A 22,066-nucleotide genomic window follows, 5' to 3' on the forward strand; every position below is an offset into this window, starting at 1 on the left:
CACACACACACACACACACACACACTCACACACACACACTATAAGACACGCACACAGACACTCACACAGACACTCACACACCCACTATAAGACACACACGCACACACACGCACACACTGTAAGACACACACACTGTAAGACACACTATAAGACACGCACACAGACACTAACACACACACTATAAGACACACACACACGCACACACACACACACACAAACACACACACACACACACACACACACTCACACACTATAAGACACACACACACTATAAGACCACACACACTATAAGACACAGACACACACACACACACTATAAGACACACACACACACACACACGTACACACTATAAGATGCACGCACACACACACACACACACACACACACACACACACACACACACACACACATACACACACACTCAGCTCCTTTCTTTCTGAATAGGTAGTCTTCTTCCTCATTGACCCTAGTCTGTCCTTTCTGTAGTTCTTTGTGTCTGAGGATGACTGTGCCAGTGCCACTCCTACTCCCACGCCAAGCCAGCCTGGCAGTGCCAGCTTTCCCAGACACCTCACCATCGTACCCGAGACTGCCCTGGGCACCGACCTGCCAGAGGACGCCACACCTACTGAGTGAGCAACACACACATGCACAGACTGATATAGCAATACATACACACAATCACACATACTGTGCATACAAACAGTAATACATATTCATACAAATTCACACAGAGCCTCTGTCTGTATATCTGTCTGTCTGTCTGCATGTCTGTCTGTCTGTCTCTCTGCATGTCATTGCCATGGTACCAGTAAGCCAGTGGACTCGGTGTCGGCCCCTCACAAAGGGAGGAACGGCCTGTCCTCCGGCCCCTCCCGGGAGTCCCCTAGCCCATCCACATGGGGTTCCATACCTCCCTCCTCCAAAGCACCGCCCCCTGGTGGTAGCCGCAGCTATGACCTGCAGGAGCGCCGGCGCTCGGGCAACATGACGTGTGGGCTGCAGGAGCATCACCAGCGCCAGGCCACTGACGACAGCGAGGCCCAGATGCTGGGGTCCGCCGACCTGGATGGGATCAAAAGTGAGTACCAATCAATCAGTCAGTCAATCGACAAATCAATCACATTTTTCCGAACCGACCTGGATGTCAATGACTACACAGAGGGATGATTCCCATTTCACTGTGACATCATATAAGGATTTAATGACTAAACTATTAACCTTGGTTCTGTGACATGTTTTAATAACTAAACTATTACCTTTGGTACTGTGAAATGTTTTAATGACTAAACTATTAACCTTGGTTCTGTGACATCATTTCAATGACGAAACAGGGGATTAATTTTAGTATTACTACGACACCATTGCAGCACCATTTTAATGACTTTACAGGAGACTAACGTTATACATTACTGTGACATCATTGCAGCATTATTTCCATGAGTGGGATTAACTTTGATATTACTGTGACATCATAGCAGCATTCTCATGACTACACAGGAGATGAATGTTGAATATTCTGTGACATCATAACATCATCATTTCCATGACTACACATGAGATTACTGTTGATGTTACTGTGACATCGTAGCATTTTTTGTGACATCATAGCAGATCTTCCATGTAAACACAGTGGGATTAACTTTGATATAACTTCAGACTTTACTATGACATCACTTTAGCATCACTTTAGCATCCCTACATAGGGCTATCATCATCATGACAATTTTTGTATTTCTGATAACACTTTACTGTGACATCATTATATGGAATTAATATGAGACCATGCAAGCAAATTACATATTATTTTTTATATACAATGCCTAGTGAAAGTCTACAGATCTATTGCACAGTCTCTGCCTTTGAATTATTATTTCAAAATGGATTCCATATTTTTTATGTAATCCACAACCTACTTCGCATTTTCAAAGGGAAAGAAAATTATAGAAAGTTGTAAAAATGTATAAAAGAATAACCTTAAAATGTTAATACGTGGTACCTTTTGGCATTACAGCTGTGAATCATTTTGAATAAGATTCTACCAACTTTGTCCTATAACACAACTATGGGAAGTCGTACTCTCGCAAATCACGCCTGACACGGCCAATGAAATACGCGCCTCGCTGAAAGTCACGCATTCCACAGGTGATAACCCTGAGGCTCGGATTAATTGCTTACAATTCTTCAGCTCTTCACCTCGAACGATACATGCCACAAAACAAAAAATTGTGCCAACTAAACTGTCCCTTTGTCGTAGAGCGTGCTCACCCCCTGAATGTTGTGTGCTGGAGTTTGTATTTGTTTTCCTAGTTTCCTAACTACAAACCAATGACTTATTCTTGGATTGCTTTGCCCTGGCTGTAGCAATGAGTGAGATGGCTAACGAGACCGAAACGACGAAGGCTAACAAGCCAGGTTTGGATTCGCGACCAGATAAATAAAAAGATACCCACGTTTGTTGTTTTGTTTCTCGGCTTGGCGCTCTGGCTGCCGTCGCTCTATTCCGTTTGAATGTGGGACTGAGGGAAGGGGTCAGTAAAAGTGGCTTGCCCGCGGCTGGCACTGTTCTCCTAGTCCACGGCGCAGGCTCTCTTGACAATCGTGTGGCATTCTTGAGGGGGTTGGTGTTTCCGATTAGTGACTTCCTCTCCCGGGTGCCCGAGTCTGAGTTGTGGGACGCGGAGATGGATTGGGTCTTTGGTCGGAGCAAATGTCTTGTCTGCCTGGGCGGTAGTTGCTCATCCCGGCTTTCTCCCAGCATTGTAACATCTCCATTCCTATTTCCAGTTCCTGGAGTTGGAGGGAATGGAGGAAACTGGGCTTCTGATGAGGAAGAATCCCCCCAGAGTGAGGGGCCTTAGCACAGGTCTGAGCGATCAATCAAATGTATTTATAAAGCCCTTCTTACATCAGCTGATGTCACAAAGTGCTGTACAGAAACCCAGCCTAAAACCCCCAAACAGCAATCAATGCAGATGTAGAAGCACGGTGGCTAGGAAAAACTCTCTAGACAGGCCAAAATCTAAGAAGAAACCTAGAGAGGAACCAGGCTGTGAGTGGTGGCCAGTCCTCTTCTGGCTGTGCCGGGTGGAGATTATAACAGAACATGGCCAAGATGTTCAAATGTTCATAGATGACCAGCAGGGTCAAATAATAATAATCACAGTGGTTGTCGAGGGTGCAACAGGTCAGCACCTCAGGAGTAAATGTCAGTTGGCTTTTCATAGCCAATCATTCAGAGTATCTCTACCTCTCCTGCTGTCTCTAGAGACTTGAAAACAGCAGGTCTGGGACAGGTAGCACGTCCGGTGAATAGGTCAGGGTCCCATAGCCGCAGGCAGAACAGTTGAAACTGGAGCAGCAGCACGGCCAGGTGGACTGGGGACAGCAAGGTGTCATCAGGCCAGGTAGTCCTGAGGCATGGTCCTAGGGCTCAGGTCCTCCGAGAGAGAGAAAGAAAGAGAGAGAGAATTAGAGAGAGCATACTTAAATTCACACAGGACACTGCATAAGGCAGGAGAAATACTCCAGATATAACAGACTGACCCTAGCCCCCCTACACATAAAGTACTGCAGCATAAATACTGGAGGCTGAGACAGGAGGGGTCGGGAGACACTGTGGCCCCATCCAACGATACCCCCGGACAGGGCCAAACAGGCAGGATATAACCCCTCCCACTTTTCAGCGATCAGTGCGCCCCTCCACAAAAACATTACTGTGACAACAGTTCCCCCACGTTTGGTTACTGCTAAACGGGATACCATGTCAGCCATTGCCAGAGCCCCTTGTGGACATAAGGGGGCTTCATGCATGCTGTACAGTCTTGTGGAAGCACTATGTATGTTGAACGCTTGTCCATGTTTAAACCCCCTAGAGTCGATTGACACAATTTAAGTAACATCCTTTTTTTAAATCCCATCAGAATCCCTCAGATATGGGATACCCATGGGGCGGCGCACAGTTGGCCCAGCATCGTCCGGGTTAGGGGAGGGTTTGGTAGGCAGGGATGTCCTTGTGCCATCGCGCTCTAGCGACTCCTGTGGCGGGCTAGGCGCTGGCGCTAGGTGCACGCTGACACGGTCGCCAGGTTTACGGTGTTTCCTCCGACACATTGGTGTGGCTGGCTTCCGAGTTAAGTGGGCATTGTGTCAAGAGATAGTGCAGCTTGGTTGGGTTGTGTTTCGGAGGACGCATGGCTCTCGACCTTCGCCATTCCCGAGTCCGTACGGGAGTGCAGCGACGAGACAAGACTGTAACTACCAATTGGATAGCACGAAATTGGGGAGAAAAATAGGTAAAAGTTTTAAAAAACAGACCATAAAACATCCCGAAAATCGGTCTACAAACTATTATGATCACTCTATGGAAAGGGGAGACTCTCACAAACACGATTCCTTTGTTTTGGCACCAAAGCTCCAACCTCCTGCCACTTAAACGCATACAGCCCTCCTTGATTATCCTCGGCCAGAGATTTGGGGTCTGTGGGCTTGGCTACTATTCGTCTGCAACGGCGTATGCATTTAAGCGGCAGGCGTTGGAGCTTTGGTGCCATAACAAAGGAACGTATAAAGGAATAATCAAGGAATCCTTTTCAGAGTGCTCTGGGGAACATTTGAATGTCCCTACAGGAGCTTTTTTGAGCAGGGTTATTCATTCTCCACTTTGAAAGTGAATATGGCGTCTATGTGGGAATTGATGGCTTGTGACCTGGCGGTGAGGTTCCTAAAAGGGTGTGCGTTTTGGGCTCTCGGTGAAGAGGGATACTGAATTAAAGGAACGAATTCATGCCACAGGGTTATCGCCTGTGGAAAGAGCCTTGTCAGGCCTGATTTTTCACAGGGTTATCACCTGTGGAAAGAGCCTTGTCAGGCCTGATTTTTCACAGGGTTATCACCTGTGGAAAGAGCCTTGTCAGGCCTGATTTTGAGTTCTTCAATTGAAGTCGAGAAAAAACGACTCTCCGTCGTTTTTTGCAGCTGTACATAGTCCATTGGTAAATAGCCCCCCCAATTGACCTACCTCATCCCCATACTGTTTTTATTTATTTACTTTTCTTGCACACCAGTATCTCTACCTGCACATGACCATCTGATCATGTATCACTCCAGTGTTAATCTGCTAAATTGTAATTATTCGCCTACCTCCTCATGCCTTTTGCACACAATGTATATAGACTCTTTTATTTTTTTTTATAAAACTGCTTTGCTTTATCTTGGCCAGGTCGCAGTTGTAAATGAGAACTTGTTCTCAACTAGCCTACCTGGTTAAATAAAGGTGTTCTCAACTAGCCTACCTGGTTAAATAAAGGTGTTCTCAACTAGCCTACCTGGTTAAATAAAGGTTAAATTAAAAAATTAAAAAATTAAAAAATAGTTGTGCTGTATCTCGTTTCGCTCCGGGGAACAGTAGTCATAAAGTTACGTTTATTCACCAGAGTGATGTCCTGTTTTTGTTAATCGAAGACAACCTTAAAATCTGTGTTTAGGGAGCGGTAATTCTGTGGCAAATGAAGGTGGCAATTGACATAAGCAAAAAGTACATTTATTTGCCGTGTTGTCTTGCAATGTTACTTGTTGCTAACAGAATGGATGATATGGAGTGGATTATTTAACACAGGCTTGCTTCTTTTCACGTTGTCACACAGGCCAATAATGTGGAGTAAATGCAATGTTGTTGATCTCTTTGTATTTTCAAGTATTGTGGTGGCAGCATCATGTTATGGGTATGCTTGTCACCATCAGGGACTTGGGAGTTTGTCAGGATCAAAATACATTTGAAAACGAGCAAAGCCCAGGTAAAAACCTGCCATGGTCTTCTGTTTACCCTGGGATAGAGTTAATTTTTTTCCTATGGAACAATTACTCAAAGTTTTCTACCAAAGATACACCATAATGGCATTCCAAGAGGTGCTGAGTGGTCCACTCTGTTCTTACTCAAATCTGCTTGAAAACAGAAACAAGGTTTTAATATTGTTGTCCATCAATGATTCCCAACCAAATTTACTGAGCTTCAGCAATTTTGACAAAAACAATGGATGTTTGTTGCCCTAAGAGTTGTGCAAGGTTGGAAGAATATTCTTCAAATTATTAACAGCTATAATGGCTGCCAAATGGGCATTCGCCAGGTATTAACTCTGGGGTGTGAAAACATACACAATCAATACATCTTCACTTAATTCATTTTGAAAATGTTCTATACATGTTCTTTCACTTTGAAAATGTAGAGTAGGTTGTGTAGATCGGTTTGGGAAAATCTAATGTAATCCAATGTTTTTTTATTTAGTTTTAAGGCAGCTAAATGTGAAGAATGTGCAAGGGGTGTATACACTTTCACTAGCAACTGTATCTATGTCATTATTTTGACTTTGATTTTTTTTTACCTTTATTTAACATGGTGGAATTACTCAGATTTGAACCTGTTCATTTATTAGACATCTCGTAAACATCACTTTGGCTGTATGTTAAGGTATTTGTCAGTAACTTTAATGGACAACTCATCCAAGTGATATCACCTCTAGGGAGAATGAAAGAAAAACTAAAATAAAGCTTTTACCAAGATATGTTTTTGTGTCTGTCCTTACCCTGATGAAAAGCTTACAAAACCCTAATATTTAGAAACAAAAAGCCTATTCTCCACAGTCAATTTGCATTTGTTATCTTAAATCTGATCCCAATACGGAATTGATTGTTCTGTGTACAGGCAAACAATGCTGTCCATCCCACTGTGCACCGTTGGAATGTGAGCATTTTCATGTTCAAGTCTGTGTGTGTGTGTGTGTGTGTGTGTGTGTGTGTGTGTGTGTGTGTGTGTGTGTGTGTGTGTGTGTGTGTGTGTGTGTGTGTGTGTGTGTGTGTGTGTGTGTGTGTGTGTGTGTGTATCTCTGTGTGTGTGGCGTGTGCTCATCCGTCATTCTTTGGAAAACAATCATTCATTTTGCCCCAAAGTGAAGCCAGGTTTGTGGCTGTGTTCTGAAAGTCAAAAGGTTGCAACTGCGCCTTTCTTTGAGTCAGAGGAAAACATTTTTGTGAGTATCCATGATATAATATATAATTAAATTATTATGATATTGTTATAATTAATAATATAAAACTTTTGATTATCTTTCTTTGGGTTTGACTGCCTGTTTAAAGTTCTTGCAATTATTTTCAAGTTTGTAATTCTGATTTACTGCTCTAAATGTTTGTTTCAATGGTCAGCCAACAGAACCATTATCTTAGTTTGATAGCCACGAATCTGCCTCTATTTGAGCTGTGAGAAGTGAGTAAAAAAAATAAGCAATAAGTCGGCTAGTTAATTGAGGGTGGAGTTGGTCTTGATTCGCTAGTCTCACACACCCTGAGTCCTCGGAAAGCTTTCCTATTGTTAAGCCAATCCTGAAATGTTGTTTTCAAGAACAGTACTCCCGTGGGAATCTGAGTGTGTTCTCACCGTGCTTGTTAAAACACACCGCAGCGGGCATTAGCAACTAGCTGCAGTGACGTTAATGATGTCTTTTGTGACATGGCGGTCAGTTGTATTCTGATTGTAAAAGGATGTTTTTTAAGACATAATTTTTAGTGACCAGAAAATGACATCTTTATCTGTTTGTAATCTGGTCAGATAACATCCAAAAATTCGACGTCTTTCCCCTGACATTTTGATGTTGTCATTAAAAAAAGAAATATTTGTCTGATCTGATGACTTAACAAACAGAAAATCAGTCTGGGATCAGAAAATTACTATCTCTCTATTTTTCTCTTTCCATCTCTCTTTCTCTCTGTCTCCACTCCCCATGTTCCTTAGGCCACAGGTTTGAGGATGTGCCTGCGGTTCGCCGTCACCTGGTCAGGAAGAGCAACAAGGGTCAGGTGGTGCACATCAACAAAGACCACAAGGAGCCTAGTGCCCGCAGCCGCAAGTTGGATCGTACCCCACATGAGGTGGGTACTAGGGGGGCGAGGGGTACTGGTTTATATGGCCCAAATCCACATTTCTTTCCTTGCTTGAACATCCATTTGGTAGACAGGGTGGCAGTATTTGTTGTTTTGCTACCACTTTACCTGCATTTTTTATTTAACCTTGCAAGTCAGTTAAGAACAAATTCTTATTTACAATGACGGCCTACCCCGGCCAAACCCAAACCCGGACGACGCTGGGCCAATTGTGCGCCGTCCTATGGGACTCCAAATCACGGCCGGTTGTGATACAGCCTGGAATCGAACCCGGGTCTATAGTGACACCTCTAGTATTGAGATGCAGTGCCTTAGGTCCATCATACAGTAGACTTATATGACACTGTCATATGCTATTACGCTTTGATTTGACCCCCTACCGAGATGTTAGACCAGTAGAATTACTGCTGGTTACAAGTAACATGTGCTATTCACACGTCATGTCGTTATTATGATGAGAGTTTGGTTTTAAGAAGTCAATGTGTCACCTGTACTTCAACTCCCTGCTTTGGTACATAGGTCAGTCAGGGAAAAAGGTGGGAGAGAAAGACAGAGACGTTAGAAATGAATGAAGGGACAACTTTCACACACCACAAGAAAAAAGAGGAGAGGTAACACGACACAAATTGGCTCTAAGACGTAAGCCAGGGAGTTAAGTTTGTTGTATTAGGGTCACCAGGTAAAGTTCACTCTCTTCTCTGTGTGTGTGTGTGTAAGGTAAGGCTGCTCTGTCAGATTTGTCAGTATCTCTGCTTCTCGCTCACCCAGCCAGTGGTTGTGTATCGATCCACATCTCTGTTGGACAGAATGGTTCGCTTGGAGTTCGTGGGTCGTATGGCACGGCATCAGAAGGTAGGGTGGTTTTGGTTTGGACCAGCACAACCCAGTTTTAGCCTAGGTCACTTTGGACTTGCCGTATTAGCCTTCAGATAGAAGTTTAAGTAACTGTGCAGTCAAAATCTAACACCACGCCTATACAGCCTGCTGTGTTTGTAAAGGGGAAACCTACTCAGTTGTACAACTGAATTCGTCTTCCACATTTAACCTGGGGCTGCCATAATCAACATCTTCAGCCGTCGGGGAAGAGGGGGTTAACTGCCTTGCTCAGGGACAAAACAACACATTTTTACATTGTCAGCTCAGGGATTTGATCCAGCAACCTTCTGGTTAGTGGCCCAACGCTCTAACCACTAAGTTACCTGTAGAGAGTTGATGCAAGCCTGTTATATTAAATTATGTGCCCTTTAATTCTAAAGCACATTGATGTAAAAAAAAAAAAATCTGATTTCCTGAGTGGCGCAGGGGTCTAAGACACTGTATCTCAGTGCAAGAGGTGTCACGAAAGTTCCTGTTTTGAATCCAGGCTGTATCACATCTGGCTGTGATTGGGAGTCCCATAGGGCGGCGCACAATTGGCCCAGCATCTTCTGGGTTTGGCCGGGGTAGGCTGTCATTGTAAATAAGAATTTGTTCTTAACTGACTTGTCATTGTAAAGCCCTAGTTATTTTTTTTTCTTTGACAAAGTCCTTTCTAAAGATGATCATTTATTTCATGTGATTAGTATTTACATCTGTCATTTACATCTGTCCGTAATTTTAAGGTCAATCTTGTTACGCAAACATTCATTTTAATATGGTAAAACTATTCTTTAAATGTTTTATATATATATATATTTTTTTTTTAATAGTCAAATCGTAGTGTAAGAGCAGGTGAGCTGCTTCTACTGTATTTAGCCATTTGCTGGTGTTTTGTGGTGGAAAACGGCATTGAACATAACACAGCAACCCTGTTGCCATAGATAGATAGATAAGCTAGAAATGTTGTAACAATTAAAATAAAAACAAATATATATATAATAAAAACATTTATTTAAAGTTTTGTGAAGCTTGCACTCAGTTGCCCCTTCTCGAAATGGGGAAAATATGTTTTTATGACGTTGAACATTTCTATGACAGAATGTTAAAATCAAGTTTGTTAAAAAAGTTATTATACTACCTAAAAGGAGGAGCAGGCTATTGTTTGACCTGACGGTGGGGGTGGGGTTATGGAGGGAGAGCAGTTCTTTGAGATAAGGAGGGGAATTGCCATGAATACACTGCAAAGTCAACAGGAGGGTTTTTGAATTCAATCCTGAATGAGACAGGGAGCCAGAGCAGAGATGCCAGGATGGGGATGATGTGATGGTGTTGAGACGGGGAGCCAGAGCAGAGATGCCAGGATGGGGGTGATGTGATGGTGTTGAGACGGGGAGCCAGGATGGGGAGCCAGGATGGGGATGATGTGATGGTGTTGAGACGGGGAGCCAGGATGGGGGTGATGTGATGGTGTTGAGACGGGGAGCCAGGATGGGGATGATGTGATGGTGTTGAGACGGGGAGCCAGGATGGGGGTGATGTGATGGTGTTGAGACGGGGAGCTAGGATGGGGATGATGTGATGGTATTGAGACGGGGAGCCAGGATGGGGGAGGTGTGATGGTGTTGAGACAGGGAGCCAGGATGGGGGTGATGTGATGGTGTTGAGACGGGGAGCCAGAGCAGAGATGCCAGGATGGGGGTGATGTGATGGTGTTAAAACGGGGAGCCAGAGCAGAGATGCCAGGATGGGGGTGATGTGATGGTGTTGAGACGGGGAGCCAGGATGGGGATGATGTGATGGTGTTGCGACGGGGAGCCAGGATGGGGGTGATGTGATGGTGTTAAAACGGGGAGCCAGAGCAGAGATGCCAGGATGGGGGTGATGTGATGGTGTTGAGACGGGGAGCCAGGATGGGGGTGATGTGATGGTGTTGAGACGGGGAGCCAGGATGGGGGTGATGTGATGGTGTTGAGACGGAGAGCCAGGATGGGGATGATGTGATGGTGTTGAGACGGGGAGTCAGGATGGGGGTGATGTGATGGTGTTGAGACGGGGAGGCAGGATGGGGGTGATGTGATGGTGTTGAGACGGGGAGCCAGGATGGGGGTGATGTGATGGTGTTGAGACGGGGAGCCAGAGCAGAGATGCCAGGATGGGGGTGATGTGATGGTGTTAAAACGGGGAGCCAGAGCAGAGATGCCAGGATGGGGGTGATGTGATGGTGTTGAGACGGGGAGCCAGGATGGGGGTGATGTGATGGTGTTGAGACGGGGAGCCAGGATGGGGGTGATGTGATGGTGTTGAGACGGAGAGCCAGGATGGGGGTGATGTGATGGTGTTGAGACGGGGAGTCAGGATGGGGGTGATGTGATGGTGTTGAGACGGGGAGGCAGGATGGGGGTGATGTGATGGTGTTGAGACGGGGAGCCAGGATGGGGGTGATGTGATGGTGTTGAGACGGGGAGCCAGAGCAGAGATGCCAGGATGGGGGTGATGTGATGTTGTTGAGACGGGGAGCCAGGATGGGGGTGATGTGATGGTGTTGAGACGGGGAGCCAGAGCAGAGATGCTAGGACGGGGGTGATTATCCTTCCCTCCCACCAGGATCCTTCACTCTCACCAGGATCCTTCACTCTCACCAGGATCCTGGCAGGGTTGTTCTGGATGTTTTGGAGCTTCTGGAGACTCCTGCCAGGGTTCTCGATGAAGAGTATGTTGCATTAGCCCGAGGGGGAGAGCATGTACAGAACAAACAGGATAGGGTCCAAGAACAGATCCTTGTGGGACACTGCAGGTGATGTGGTGGGAGCGAGACTTGGACCCATACTCAGTCCTGTCTAAGAGGTAGGAGTGGAACCAGCTCAGAGCTGGTCCAGATAGTCTGTTGTGTCCCGGAGGCGCTTCAGGAGGATGGGATGGTCGACAGTGTCAAACGCTGCGCTCAAGTCCAGGAGGATCAGAGGACAAGGAGAGCCTGCATCAGCCGCCATCAGCAGGTCGTTGGTGACCCTGAGTAGGGCCTGTTTCAGTGCTGTAGGCCGGCTGGAAACCTGACTGGAACTTCAGCAATTGGTTGTTCTGATCAAGATGGTCTTGGAGCTGCACAGCAACCACTTTTTCCAACACTTTGGAGAGGAAGAGAAGATTGGATGTTGGCCTGTAATTAGCCAGCACTTCCGGGTCTAGGGTGGGCTTCTTCAGAAGGGGGCTGATGACAGCGGTCTTAAATGCAGGTGGCCAGTTTGGAGGGAGTGGTTAACAATCTGGGTTGTTAGAGGGCTGAGTGCAGAGGGGCATGATTGGAGCAGGGCTGTTGGAACAGGATCCAAGGTACAAGAGGAGGTTTTCATTATGGAGATAGTTTTCTATATTGTATATGTGACCTCTCTTCCAGGTGTTTGTAGAGCTAAACGAGCTGGTGATGGATAAGAACCAGGAGTTGCAGTGGCGGGAGACGGCTCGCTGGATCAAGTTTGAGGAGGAAGTGGAGGAGGAAACGGACCGTTGGGGAAAACCCCACGTCGCCTCGCTCTCCTTCCGTAGTCTCCTGGAGCTCCGAAAGACCATCTCCCATGGTGAGAGAAAGAGGGGAGAGTGAGGGAAGAAAGGGAGGGAAGGTAGGTAGGATGAGTGAGGAATAGAAGGGGGAGGAGGGAGAGAAGGAGTTGAGAATAGAAGGGGAGGGGGGGTTGGGAAAGGAGAGGGTGAAAGAGAGAAGTGAGAGGGGGAGGTAGAAAAAGTACAGATGAAGATAGAGAGGAAGGGAGAGATTGGGGAGGAAGGGAGAGATTGGGGAGGAAGGGAGAGATTGGGGAATAAAAAAAAGGATGGACAAAGGCAAGAAAACTAAATAGTTAGTTGTGTTAAATGAAAACTTTGGGGATGTGTTTTTTAGGTGCGGTGCTGCTGGACTTGAAGCAGAAGACCTTGCCTGGCATCGCCCATCAGGTGGTGGAGCAGATGATCATCTCTGATCAGATCAAAGTAGAGGACCGGGCCAATGTCCTCAGAGCCCTACTACTCAAACACAGGTATGTCTCTCCTCTAGCTGTCTATGATCCGCCTGCTACCCTGCTATGTACAGTCTATCACTAACATAGACACACGGTACATATTCACAGTATTTATTTATATCATTTGTCACTTCTCAAACTCAGGTATTACTTTAGTTATATTACACAAACTCAGTTCAGCCGTTCTCTCTCTCTCCTCGTCTCTACCCGCAGTCACCCGAGCGATGAGAAGGAACACAGCTCTTTCACGCGGAACATCTCTGCCGCCAGCCTGGTCTCACTGATGGTGAACCACCAAAACAGCAGCAACCACACAGGCCAAGCCGAGCCCTCTGTGACTGACCCCCTCATGGATGGAGGAGGGGCTGCCGGCACCCTCACAGACTCCCGCATCGACGTGGACAAGAGCGAGGTCTCGGAAGTGTGGATGTGTCTTTGTGTCTCTGTGTGCGGGATGTTTGAGTGTCTGAGCGTTTTTTGCGAGCTCTGTGTATTACTGTGTTGTTTGAGTTGTGTTTGTGGTGTGTGTGTATTTATCTTTGCCCTCTTGTCTTGGGTGAGTGTTTTATGTTTGTTTTTTTTGTCTGAATGTGTGAGTATTGTTGGTGTCTAAACTCCAGTGTTCATCTACAGAAGGACAATCCTCCCATATTGGGCATGCACAGGTCCAAGTCCAAGCATGAGCTCAAGTTGCTGGAGAAGATTCCGGAAAATGCAGAGGCCACTGTCGTCCTCGTAGGTGCGCCTTGCTATTTCACTCACATTTCCTGCTATGAGGCAGACGTTCCCACATTGGTGGGAGAGCCGATAGTGTCAATTATAGTAGTTTTGTTATGGTGCGTGAATGAGGACCCAAAAGCGAACTAACGTAAACAGGGCTTCTTTAATAACAAAACATACGTAGGCTCAGATGGACCGGCAGATTCCGACAGGACAGGACAAGGTTGCAGCAAACATGACGATAGTCTGGTTCAGGCATGAATAACACAAACAAGAATCCGACAAAGACAGAAACAAAAACAGAGAGAGATATAGAGGACTAATCAGAGGGAAAAAGGGAACAGGTGGGAAAAGGGGTGACGAGGTAGTTAGGAGGAGACAAGAAACAGCTGGGGGAAAGAGGGGGAGAAAAGGTAACCTAATAACGACCAGCAGAGGGAGACAGGGTGAAGGGAAAGGACAGAAACAAGACACAACATGACAATACATGACAGTACCCCCCCACTCACCGAGCGCCTCCTGGCGCACTCGAGGAGGAAACCTGGCGGCAACGGAGGAAATCATCGATCAGCGCACGGTCCAGCACGTCCCGAGAGGGAACCCAACTCCTCTCCTCAGGACCGTACCCCTCCCAATCTACTAGGTACTGATGACCACAGCCCCGAGGACGCATGTCCAAAATCCTACGGACCCTGTAGATGGGTGCGCCCTCGACAAGGATGGGGGGGGGGGGGGGGGGGGAAGACGAGCGGGGGCGCGAAGAACGGGCTTGACACAGGAGACATGGAAGACCGGGTGGACGCGACGAAGATATCGCGGAAGAAGAAGTCGAACTGCGACAGGATTAATGATCTGAGCAATACGGAACGGACCAATGAACCGCGGGGTCAACTTGCGAGAAGCGGTCTTAAGGGGAAGGTTCTGAGTGGAGAGCCAAACTCTCTGACCGCGACAATATCTAGGACTCTTAGTTCTGCGCTTATTAGCAGCCCTCACAGTCTGCGCCCTATAACGGCAAAGTGCAGACCTGACCCTCTTCCAGGTGCGCTCGCAACGTTGGACAAAAGCCTGAGCGGAGGGGACGCTGGACTCGGCGAACTGAGATGAGAACAGCGGAGGCTGGTACCCGAGGCTACTCTGAAAAGGAGATAGCCCGGTCGCAGACGAAGGAAGCGAGTTGTGGGCGTATTCTGCCCAGGGGAGCTGTTCTGACCAAGACGCAGGGTTGCAAAAAGAAAGACTGCGTAAGATGCGACCAATAGTCTGATTGGCCCGTTCTGCTTGACCGTTAGACTGGGGGTGAAAGCCGGAAGAGAGACTGACGGAAGCCCCAATCAAACGGCAAAACTCCCTCCAAAATTGAGACGTGAATTGCGGACCTCTGTCCGAAACGACGTCTGACGGAAGGCCATGAATTCTGAAAACATTCTCGATGATGATTTGTGCCGTCTCTTTAGCAGAAGGAAGCTTAGCAAGGGGAATAAAATGAGCCGCCTTAGAGAACCTGTCGACAACCGTAAGAATAACAGTCTTCCCCGCTGACGAAGGCAGTCCGGTGACAAAATCTAAGGCGATGTGAGACCACGGTCGAGAGAGAATGGGAAGCGGCCTGAGACGGCCGGCAGGAGGGGAGTTACCGGACTTAGTCTGCGCGCAGACCGAACAAGCAGCCACGAAGCGACGCGTGTCATGCTCCCGGGTGGGCCACCAAAAACGCTGGCGAATGGAAGCAAGCGTACCCCGAACGCCAGGATGGCCGGCTAACTTGGCAGAGTGAGCCCACTGAAGAACGGCCAGACGAGTAGGAACGGGAACGAAAAGAAGGTTCCTAGGACAAGCGCGCGGCGACGGAGTTTGAGTGAGTGCTTGCTTTACCTGCCTCTCAATTCCCCAGACAGTCAACCCGACAACACGCCCCTCAGGGAGAATCCCCTCGGGGTCAGTGGAGGCTACTGAAGAACTGAAGAGACGAGATAAAGCATCAGGCTTGGTGTTCTTAGAGCCCGGACGATAAGAAATCACGAACTCGAAACGAGCGAAAAACAGCGCCCAGCGCGCCTGACGCGCATTAAGTCGTTTGGCAGAACGGATGTACTCAAGGTTCCTATGGTCAGTCCAAACGACAAAAGGAACGGTCGCCCCCTCCAACCACTGTCGCCATTCGCCTAGGGCTAAGCGGATGGCGAGCAGTTCGCGGTTTCCCACATCATAGTTACGTTCCGACGGCGACAGGCGATGAGAAAAATACGCGCAAGGGTGGACCTTGTCGTCAGAGAGGGAGCGCTGAGAAAGAATGGCTCCCACGCCCACCTCTGACGCGTCAACCTCGACAACGAACTGTCTAGTGACGTCAGGTGTAACAAGGATAGGTGCGGATGTAAAACGATTCTTGAGGAGATCAAAAGTTCCCTGGGCGGAAACGGACCACTTAAAGCACGTCTTGACAGAAGTAAGGGCTGTGAGAGGAGCTGCCACCTGACCGAAATTACGGATGAAACGACGATAGAAGTTCGCGAAGCCGAGAAAGCGCTGCAGCTCGACGCGTGACTTAGGGACGGGCCAATCAATGACAGCTTGGACCTTAGCGGGATCCATCTTAATGCCTTCAGCGGAAATAACAGAACCGAGAAATGTGACGGAGGAGGCATGAAAAGAGCACTTCTCAGCCTTCACAAAAAGACAATTCTCTAAAAGGCGCTGGAGGACACGTCGAACGTGCTGAACATGAATCTGGAGTGACGGTGAAAAAATCAGGATATCGTCAAGGTAAACGAAAACAAAGATGTTCAGCATGTCTCTCAGGACATCATTGACTAATGCCTGAAAGACAGCTGGAGCGTTAGCGAGGCCGAAAGGAAGAACCCGGTATTCAAAGTGCCCTAACGGAGTGTTAAACGCCGTCTTCCACTCGTCCCCCTCCCTGATGCGCACGAGATGGTAAGCGTTACGAAGGTCCAACTTAGTGAAAAACCTGGCTCCCTGCAGGATCTCGAAGGCTGAAGACATAAGAGGAAGCGGATAACGATTCTTCACTGTTATGTCATTCAGCCCTCGATAATCTATGCAGGGGCGCAGGGACCCGTCCTTCTTCTTAACAAAAAAAAACCCCGCTCCGGCGGGAGAGGAGGAGGGGACTATGGTACCGGCGGCAAGAGCTACAGACAAATAATCTTCGAGAGCCTTACGTTCGGGAGCCGACAGAGAGTATAGTCTACCCCGGGGGGGAGTGGTTCCCGGAAGGAGGTCAATACTACAATCATACGACCGGTGTGGAGGAAGAGAGGTGGCCCTGGACCGACTGAACACCGTGCGCAGATCGTGATATTCCTCCGGCACCCCTGTCAAATCACCAGGCTCCTCCTGTGAAGAAGAGACAGAGGAAACAGGAGGGATAGCAGACATTAAACATTTCACATGACAAGAGACGTTCCAGGAGAGGATAGAATTACTAGACCAATTAATGGAAGGATTATGACAAACTAGCCAGGGATGGCCCAAAACAACAGGTGTAAAAGGTGAACGAAAAATTAAAAAAGAAATGGTTTCACTATGATTACCAGAAACAGTGAGGGTTAAAGGTAGCGTCTCACGCTGAATCCTGGGGAGAGGACTACCATCCAGGGCGAACAAGGCCGTGGACTCCCTTAACTGTCTGAGAGGAATGTCATGTTCCCGAGCCCAGGTCTCGTCCATAAAACAGCCCTCCGCCCCAGAGTCTATTAAGGCACTGCAGGAAGCTGACGAACCGGTCCAGCGTAGATGGACCGACAAGGTAGTGCAGGATCTTGAAGGAGAGACAGGAGTAGTAGCGCTCACCAGTAGCCCTCCGCTTACTGATGAGCTCTGGCTTTTACTGGACATGAAGTGACAAATTGACCAGCAGAACCGCAATAGAGACAGAGGCGGTTGGTGATTCTCCGTTCCCTCTCCTTAGTCGAGATGCGGATACCTCCCAGCTGCATAGGCTCAGCACCCGAGCCGGCAGAGGAAGATGGTAGTGATGCGGAGAGGGGGGTAACGGAGAACGCGAGCTCCTTTCCACGAGCTCGGTGACGAAGATCAACCCGTCGCTCAATGCGAATAGCGAGTTCAATCAAGGAATCCACGCTGGAAGGAACCTCCCGGGAGAGAATCTCATCCTTTACCTCTGCGCGGAGACCCTCCAGAAAACGAGCGAGCAAAGCCGGCTCGTTCCAGCCACTGGAGGCAGCAAGAGTGCGAAACTCAATAGAGTAGTCTGTTATGGATCGATTACCTTGACATAGGGAAGACAGGACCCTGGAAGCCTCCTCCCCAAAAACAGATCGATCAAAAACCCGTATCATCTCCTCCTTAAAGTCCTGATACTGGTTAGTACACTCAGCCCTTGCCTCCCAGATTGCCGTGCCCCACTCACGAGCCCGTCCAGTAAGGAGAGATATGACGTAGGCGACACGAGCAGTGCTCCTGGAGTAAGTGTTGGGCTGGAGAGAAAACACAATATCACACTGGGTGAGGAACGAGCGGCATTCAGTGGGCTCCCCAGAGTAACACGGCGGGTTATTGATTCTGGGCTCCGGAGATTCGAAAGCCCTGGAAGTGGCCGGTGGATCGAGGCGGAGATGGTGAACCTGTTCTGTGAGGTTGGAGACTTGGGTGGCCAGGGTCTCAACGGCATGTCGAGCAGCAGACAATTCCTGCTCGTGTCTGCCTAGCATCGCTCCCTGGATCTCGACGGCTGAGTGGAGAGGATCCGAAGTCGCTGGGTCCATTCTTGGTCGGATTCTTCTGTTATGGTGCGTGAATGAGGACCCAAAAGCGAACTAACGTAAACAGGGCTTCTTTAATAACAAAACATACGTAGGCTCAGATGGACCGGCAGATTCCGACAGGACAGGACAAGGTTGCAGCAAACATGACGATAGTCTGGTTCAGGCATGAATAACACAAACAAGAATCCGACAAAGACAGAAACAAAAACAGAGAGAGATATAGAGGACTAATCAGAGGGAAAAAGGGAACAGGTGGGAAAAGGGGTGACGAGGTAGTTAGGAGGAGACAAGAAACAGCTGGGGGAAAGAGGGGGAGAAAAGGTAACCTAATAACGACCAGCAGAGGGAGACAGGGTGAAGGGAAAGGACAGAAACAAGACACAACATGACAATACATGACAAGTTTAACATTTTTGTTGTTGTTATTAATATCTGTATTAAAGCATGAATTTTTTATCCTCCATTCGGATTTTGCTTCCATTGTACTCTAGTCTAACACACTGGATCTGAAAGTGAAAAGCCCCACTGAGTCTGATAGTCCGATCATCCTAAATTCAATAATCCATCAGGTTCAATTAAATGTAATAACTGTCTCCCGCAGGCGCCGTGGCCTTCCTGGAGCAGCCTTCCATGGCGTTTGTGCGTCTGCAGGAAGCCGTCCTGCTGGAGTCCGTGCTGGAGGTTCCTGTTCCTGTGCGTTTCCTCTTCCTCCTCATGGGCCCACCCATCGCCAACATTGACTACCACCAGATTGGCCGCTCCATCTCCACACTTATGTCTGACAAGGCGAGTTAACCGTTTGGTGACCCATACTGCCCTGTTGTGGATCAGTTGGTTAAACTGTTATGTGACCCATACTTCCCCACATGTGGCTCAGTTGGTTATAGCGTGGTACTAGCAACACCAAGGTCGTGGGTTGAACTCCCACAGGGAGCACATACACATACAACAAAAAACGATGCAGTCACTCTCCTGTAGATCACTTTGAATAAAAGCATCTGCTAAGTGGCGTATCGTTACTGTCTGATGAAAACCTTGGAACAATTTTCACAAATGTTCATTGTTTTACGTCTATTGAAAGCAGTAACTCCCCTCAATATACTCTGAACATTTCATGACACTAGGACCAAGAAATGTATTCAAAATAGCTTCTGAAGTTTGGTGATTGTATGTTCGTTAATGGTAAAATATGGCAGTTTTTTTTTCCATTTCCTGAAAAGTTTCTGTTTTGGAGATTTTCATCAGACAGCAATGATACATTATTGTTATTATTTTACCGCAGCACTTCCATGAGGCGGCATACTTGGCGGACGAGCGGCAGGACCTGCTGAATGCCATCAACAGCTTCCTGGACTGCAGCATCGTGCTGCCTCCGTCTGAGGTGGGTGGCGAAGAGCTACTGCGCTCGGTGGCCCGCTTCCAGAGAGAGATGCTCCGCAAGAGAGAGGAGCAGCAGGGCAAGGAGCTCAAGGTCAAAGAGCCAAAGTGCCCAAAGGATAAAGGTAATAGAGACAGGCATACACAGATATACATACGTATACTACAGAGGAACAGGAGGGCAAACTACAGACCAAAAGCCCAACGATTCCATGGTCAAGGGTGATAAAGACACATACTGAAGGAAAGAGCTTGAGGGATGACCACCAAATAACCCTTTTCCTTCTCTCTCCCTCAGCTCTGCAGGAGCCCTTCAAACCTGGGGTCGACCCTCTGCGCCGTTCAGGCCGCCTGTTTGGGGGTCTGATCCGCGATGCCGCACGGCGCTACCCCAAATATGCCAGTGACTTACGTGACGCGCTCAACCCCCAGTGCATGGCCGCCATCATATTCATCTACTTCGCTGCCCTGTCGCCCGCCGTCACCTTCGGAGGACTACTGGGTCAGTCAGTCAGTCAACCATTGGGGGAAGGAGGGAAGTCAGGGAGACAGTTTTAAAGAAGGACAATATTGGAGCACTGACGAAACATTTTATGAATCGAAATTAAGCTAAAAAAGAGGGATAGAGTATATTGGTAGTCATATCATTTTGAGTTGGTATTCACTTCTTCTTCTTCCCTAGGTGAGAAAACAGGGGGGTTGATTGGCGTGTCGGAGCTGATCATCGCCACGGCAATGCAAGGGGTTATATTCTCCCTCCTTGGGGCGCAGCCTCTCCTTGTGGTGGGCTTCTCTGGACCCCTGCTGGTGTTTGAGGAGGCCTTCTACTCGGTGAGCAACTAGCCTAATTCTTCCTAACTCCCCCTTCTCCCCAAATTGGGCACTTGTTCACTCACCTGCAAAGAATTTACAAAGAATGAACTGGTTGCAAAATTCCTAAGAGTTTTCTGTTTTAAAAAAAAATCCCGTTTAGAGGAGTTGAAGGATTCCTTTCCTTCCTAATTCCAAAAATCCTTCAACTGAAAAAAAAACTGAAAACTTTGTGGAAGTTTCTGGAAATGTGCAACCCTAGCTGGTGTAAGGAATATGGTTAAATGTGCGCATGATAATGACGCTTTCTGAACGTCACCCAACATTTTGTCTGGTGTTTCTGTCATGCAGTTCTGCAATGCCAATGACATGGAGTATCTGACGGGCCGGGTATGGATTGGCTTCTGGCTGGTGCTCATCGTTGTCCTCATAGTGGCCTTCGAGGGAAGCTTCCTGGTCCGCTTCGTGTCGCGCTTCACCCAGGAGATCTTCTCCTTCCTCATCTCCCTCATCTTCATCTACGAGACTTTCTCCAAACTGGGCAAGGTGAGGTTGGAAGGAAGAGCGCCCATAAACACTGGGCTGGAGCTGATTGGGTTAAATTGTCCACTGGCTAACAAGTTTGCCATTCATAGCTAGCATAGATGCAGTAACGAGGTCAATGGAACTCAACCAAAACAATAGAAATGTCATGGAAATGCGTGGGGGAAAGATGCCGAAGGGGGAAAGATCACGAATCTCCTCATTGCCCCTCAGCAAAAAAAGTTACAATACATCAATCATGACGGATTTGACGAATATCCACTTTGTAAGATCAGATTGGTTGAATGTGTGCCAAATCCGACATCCTTCTATCCCCACGGTCTACGTTCCATTGACCTCTTTACCGCATCTATACCGTTGCATGCATTATGACACCGCCGAGAGCATTTGAAACTGAAGTCATCTACAACACACCTGACACAGATGTCATGGTGCAGGAAGGAATGAGACTCATAAGAAAACTGTCTGTCTATGTCTGTCTGTCTGCCTGCCTGCCTGCCTGCCTGCCTGCCTGCCTGCCTGCCTGCCTGCCTGTCGTCTGTCTGTCTGTCTGTTTGTCGGTCTGCCCGTCTGTCTATGTCTGTCTGTCTGTCTGTCTGTCTGAATGAATGAAAACCGACCCAGATCTTTCAAGAGCATCCTCTTCAACGCTGTTACCTAGTCAACGGCACATGGACATCATCATCGTGCAACCACACTGTGGTCGACGTGCCTGACAAGGTGGTAGGAGAGCCCAACACAGCCCTTCTGACGCTGGTGCTCATGTCTGGAACCTTCTTCATTGCATTCTACCTGCGCAAGTTCAAGAACAGTGCCTTCTTCCCTGGCAAGGTAAGTACAGACCAGAGCCATACAGTGTTGGCCAAGGGAGAAAAAAAAAGTATTATTCAAAATGCCTTGACACTCGTGGCAGTAAGCAACCATATCATATTCAGTCCGACATGTTCTGTGTCTCAGCTCCGTAGGATGATTGGAGACTTCGGGGTTCCCATCTCGATTCTCATCATGGTGTTGGTGGACTACAGCATAAAAGACACCTACACCCAGGTGAAATATAGGTC

At 47.7% G+C, this 22,066-nt stretch overlaps 1 protein-coding gene across 4 annotated transcripts in view; it reads left to right on the top strand.

The window, feature by feature from the left end:
- LOC110509101 (anion exchange protein 2) overlaps nt 1–22,066 on the top strand; it is a 69,455-nt gene that overhangs the window by 38,585 nt on the left and 8,804 nt on the right. For all 4 annotated transcript variants that reach the window (XM_036966170.1, XM_036966169.1, XM_036966172.1 and 1 more), the window contains 14 exons: nt 488–633; nt 814–1,082; nt 7,785–7,921; nt 12,186–12,366; nt 12,687–12,822; nt 13,018–13,216; nt 13,438–13,543; nt 18,877–19,061; nt 19,558–19,777; nt 19,951–20,154; nt 20,335–20,483; nt 20,814–21,008; nt 21,630–21,836; nt 21,963–22,052. In XM_036966170.1, the coding sequence (XP_036822065.1) occupies nt 488–633; nt 814–1,082; nt 7,785–7,921; nt 12,186–12,366; nt 12,687–12,822; nt 13,018–13,216; nt 13,438–13,543; nt 18,877–19,061; nt 19,558–19,777; nt 19,951–20,154; nt 20,335–20,483; nt 20,814–21,008; nt 21,630–21,836; nt 21,963–22,052 (2,424 nt within the window). The remainder of the gene's footprint in view (nt 1–487; nt 634–813; nt 1,083–7,784; nt 7,922–12,185; nt 12,367–12,686; nt 12,823–13,017; nt 13,217–13,437; nt 13,544–18,876; nt 19,062–19,557; nt 19,778–19,950; nt 20,155–20,334; nt 20,484–20,813; nt 21,009–21,629; nt 21,837–21,962; nt 22,053–22,066) is intronic.

The sequence above is a fragment of the Oncorhynchus mykiss genome, chromosome 28 (assembly GCF_013265735.2).
Source record: "Oncorhynchus mykiss isolate Arlee chromosome 28, USDA_OmykA_1.1, whole genome shotgun sequence".
In the NCBI taxonomy this organism is placed as follows: domain Eukaryota; kingdom Metazoa; phylum Chordata; class Actinopteri; order Salmoniformes; family Salmonidae; genus Oncorhynchus; species Oncorhynchus mykiss.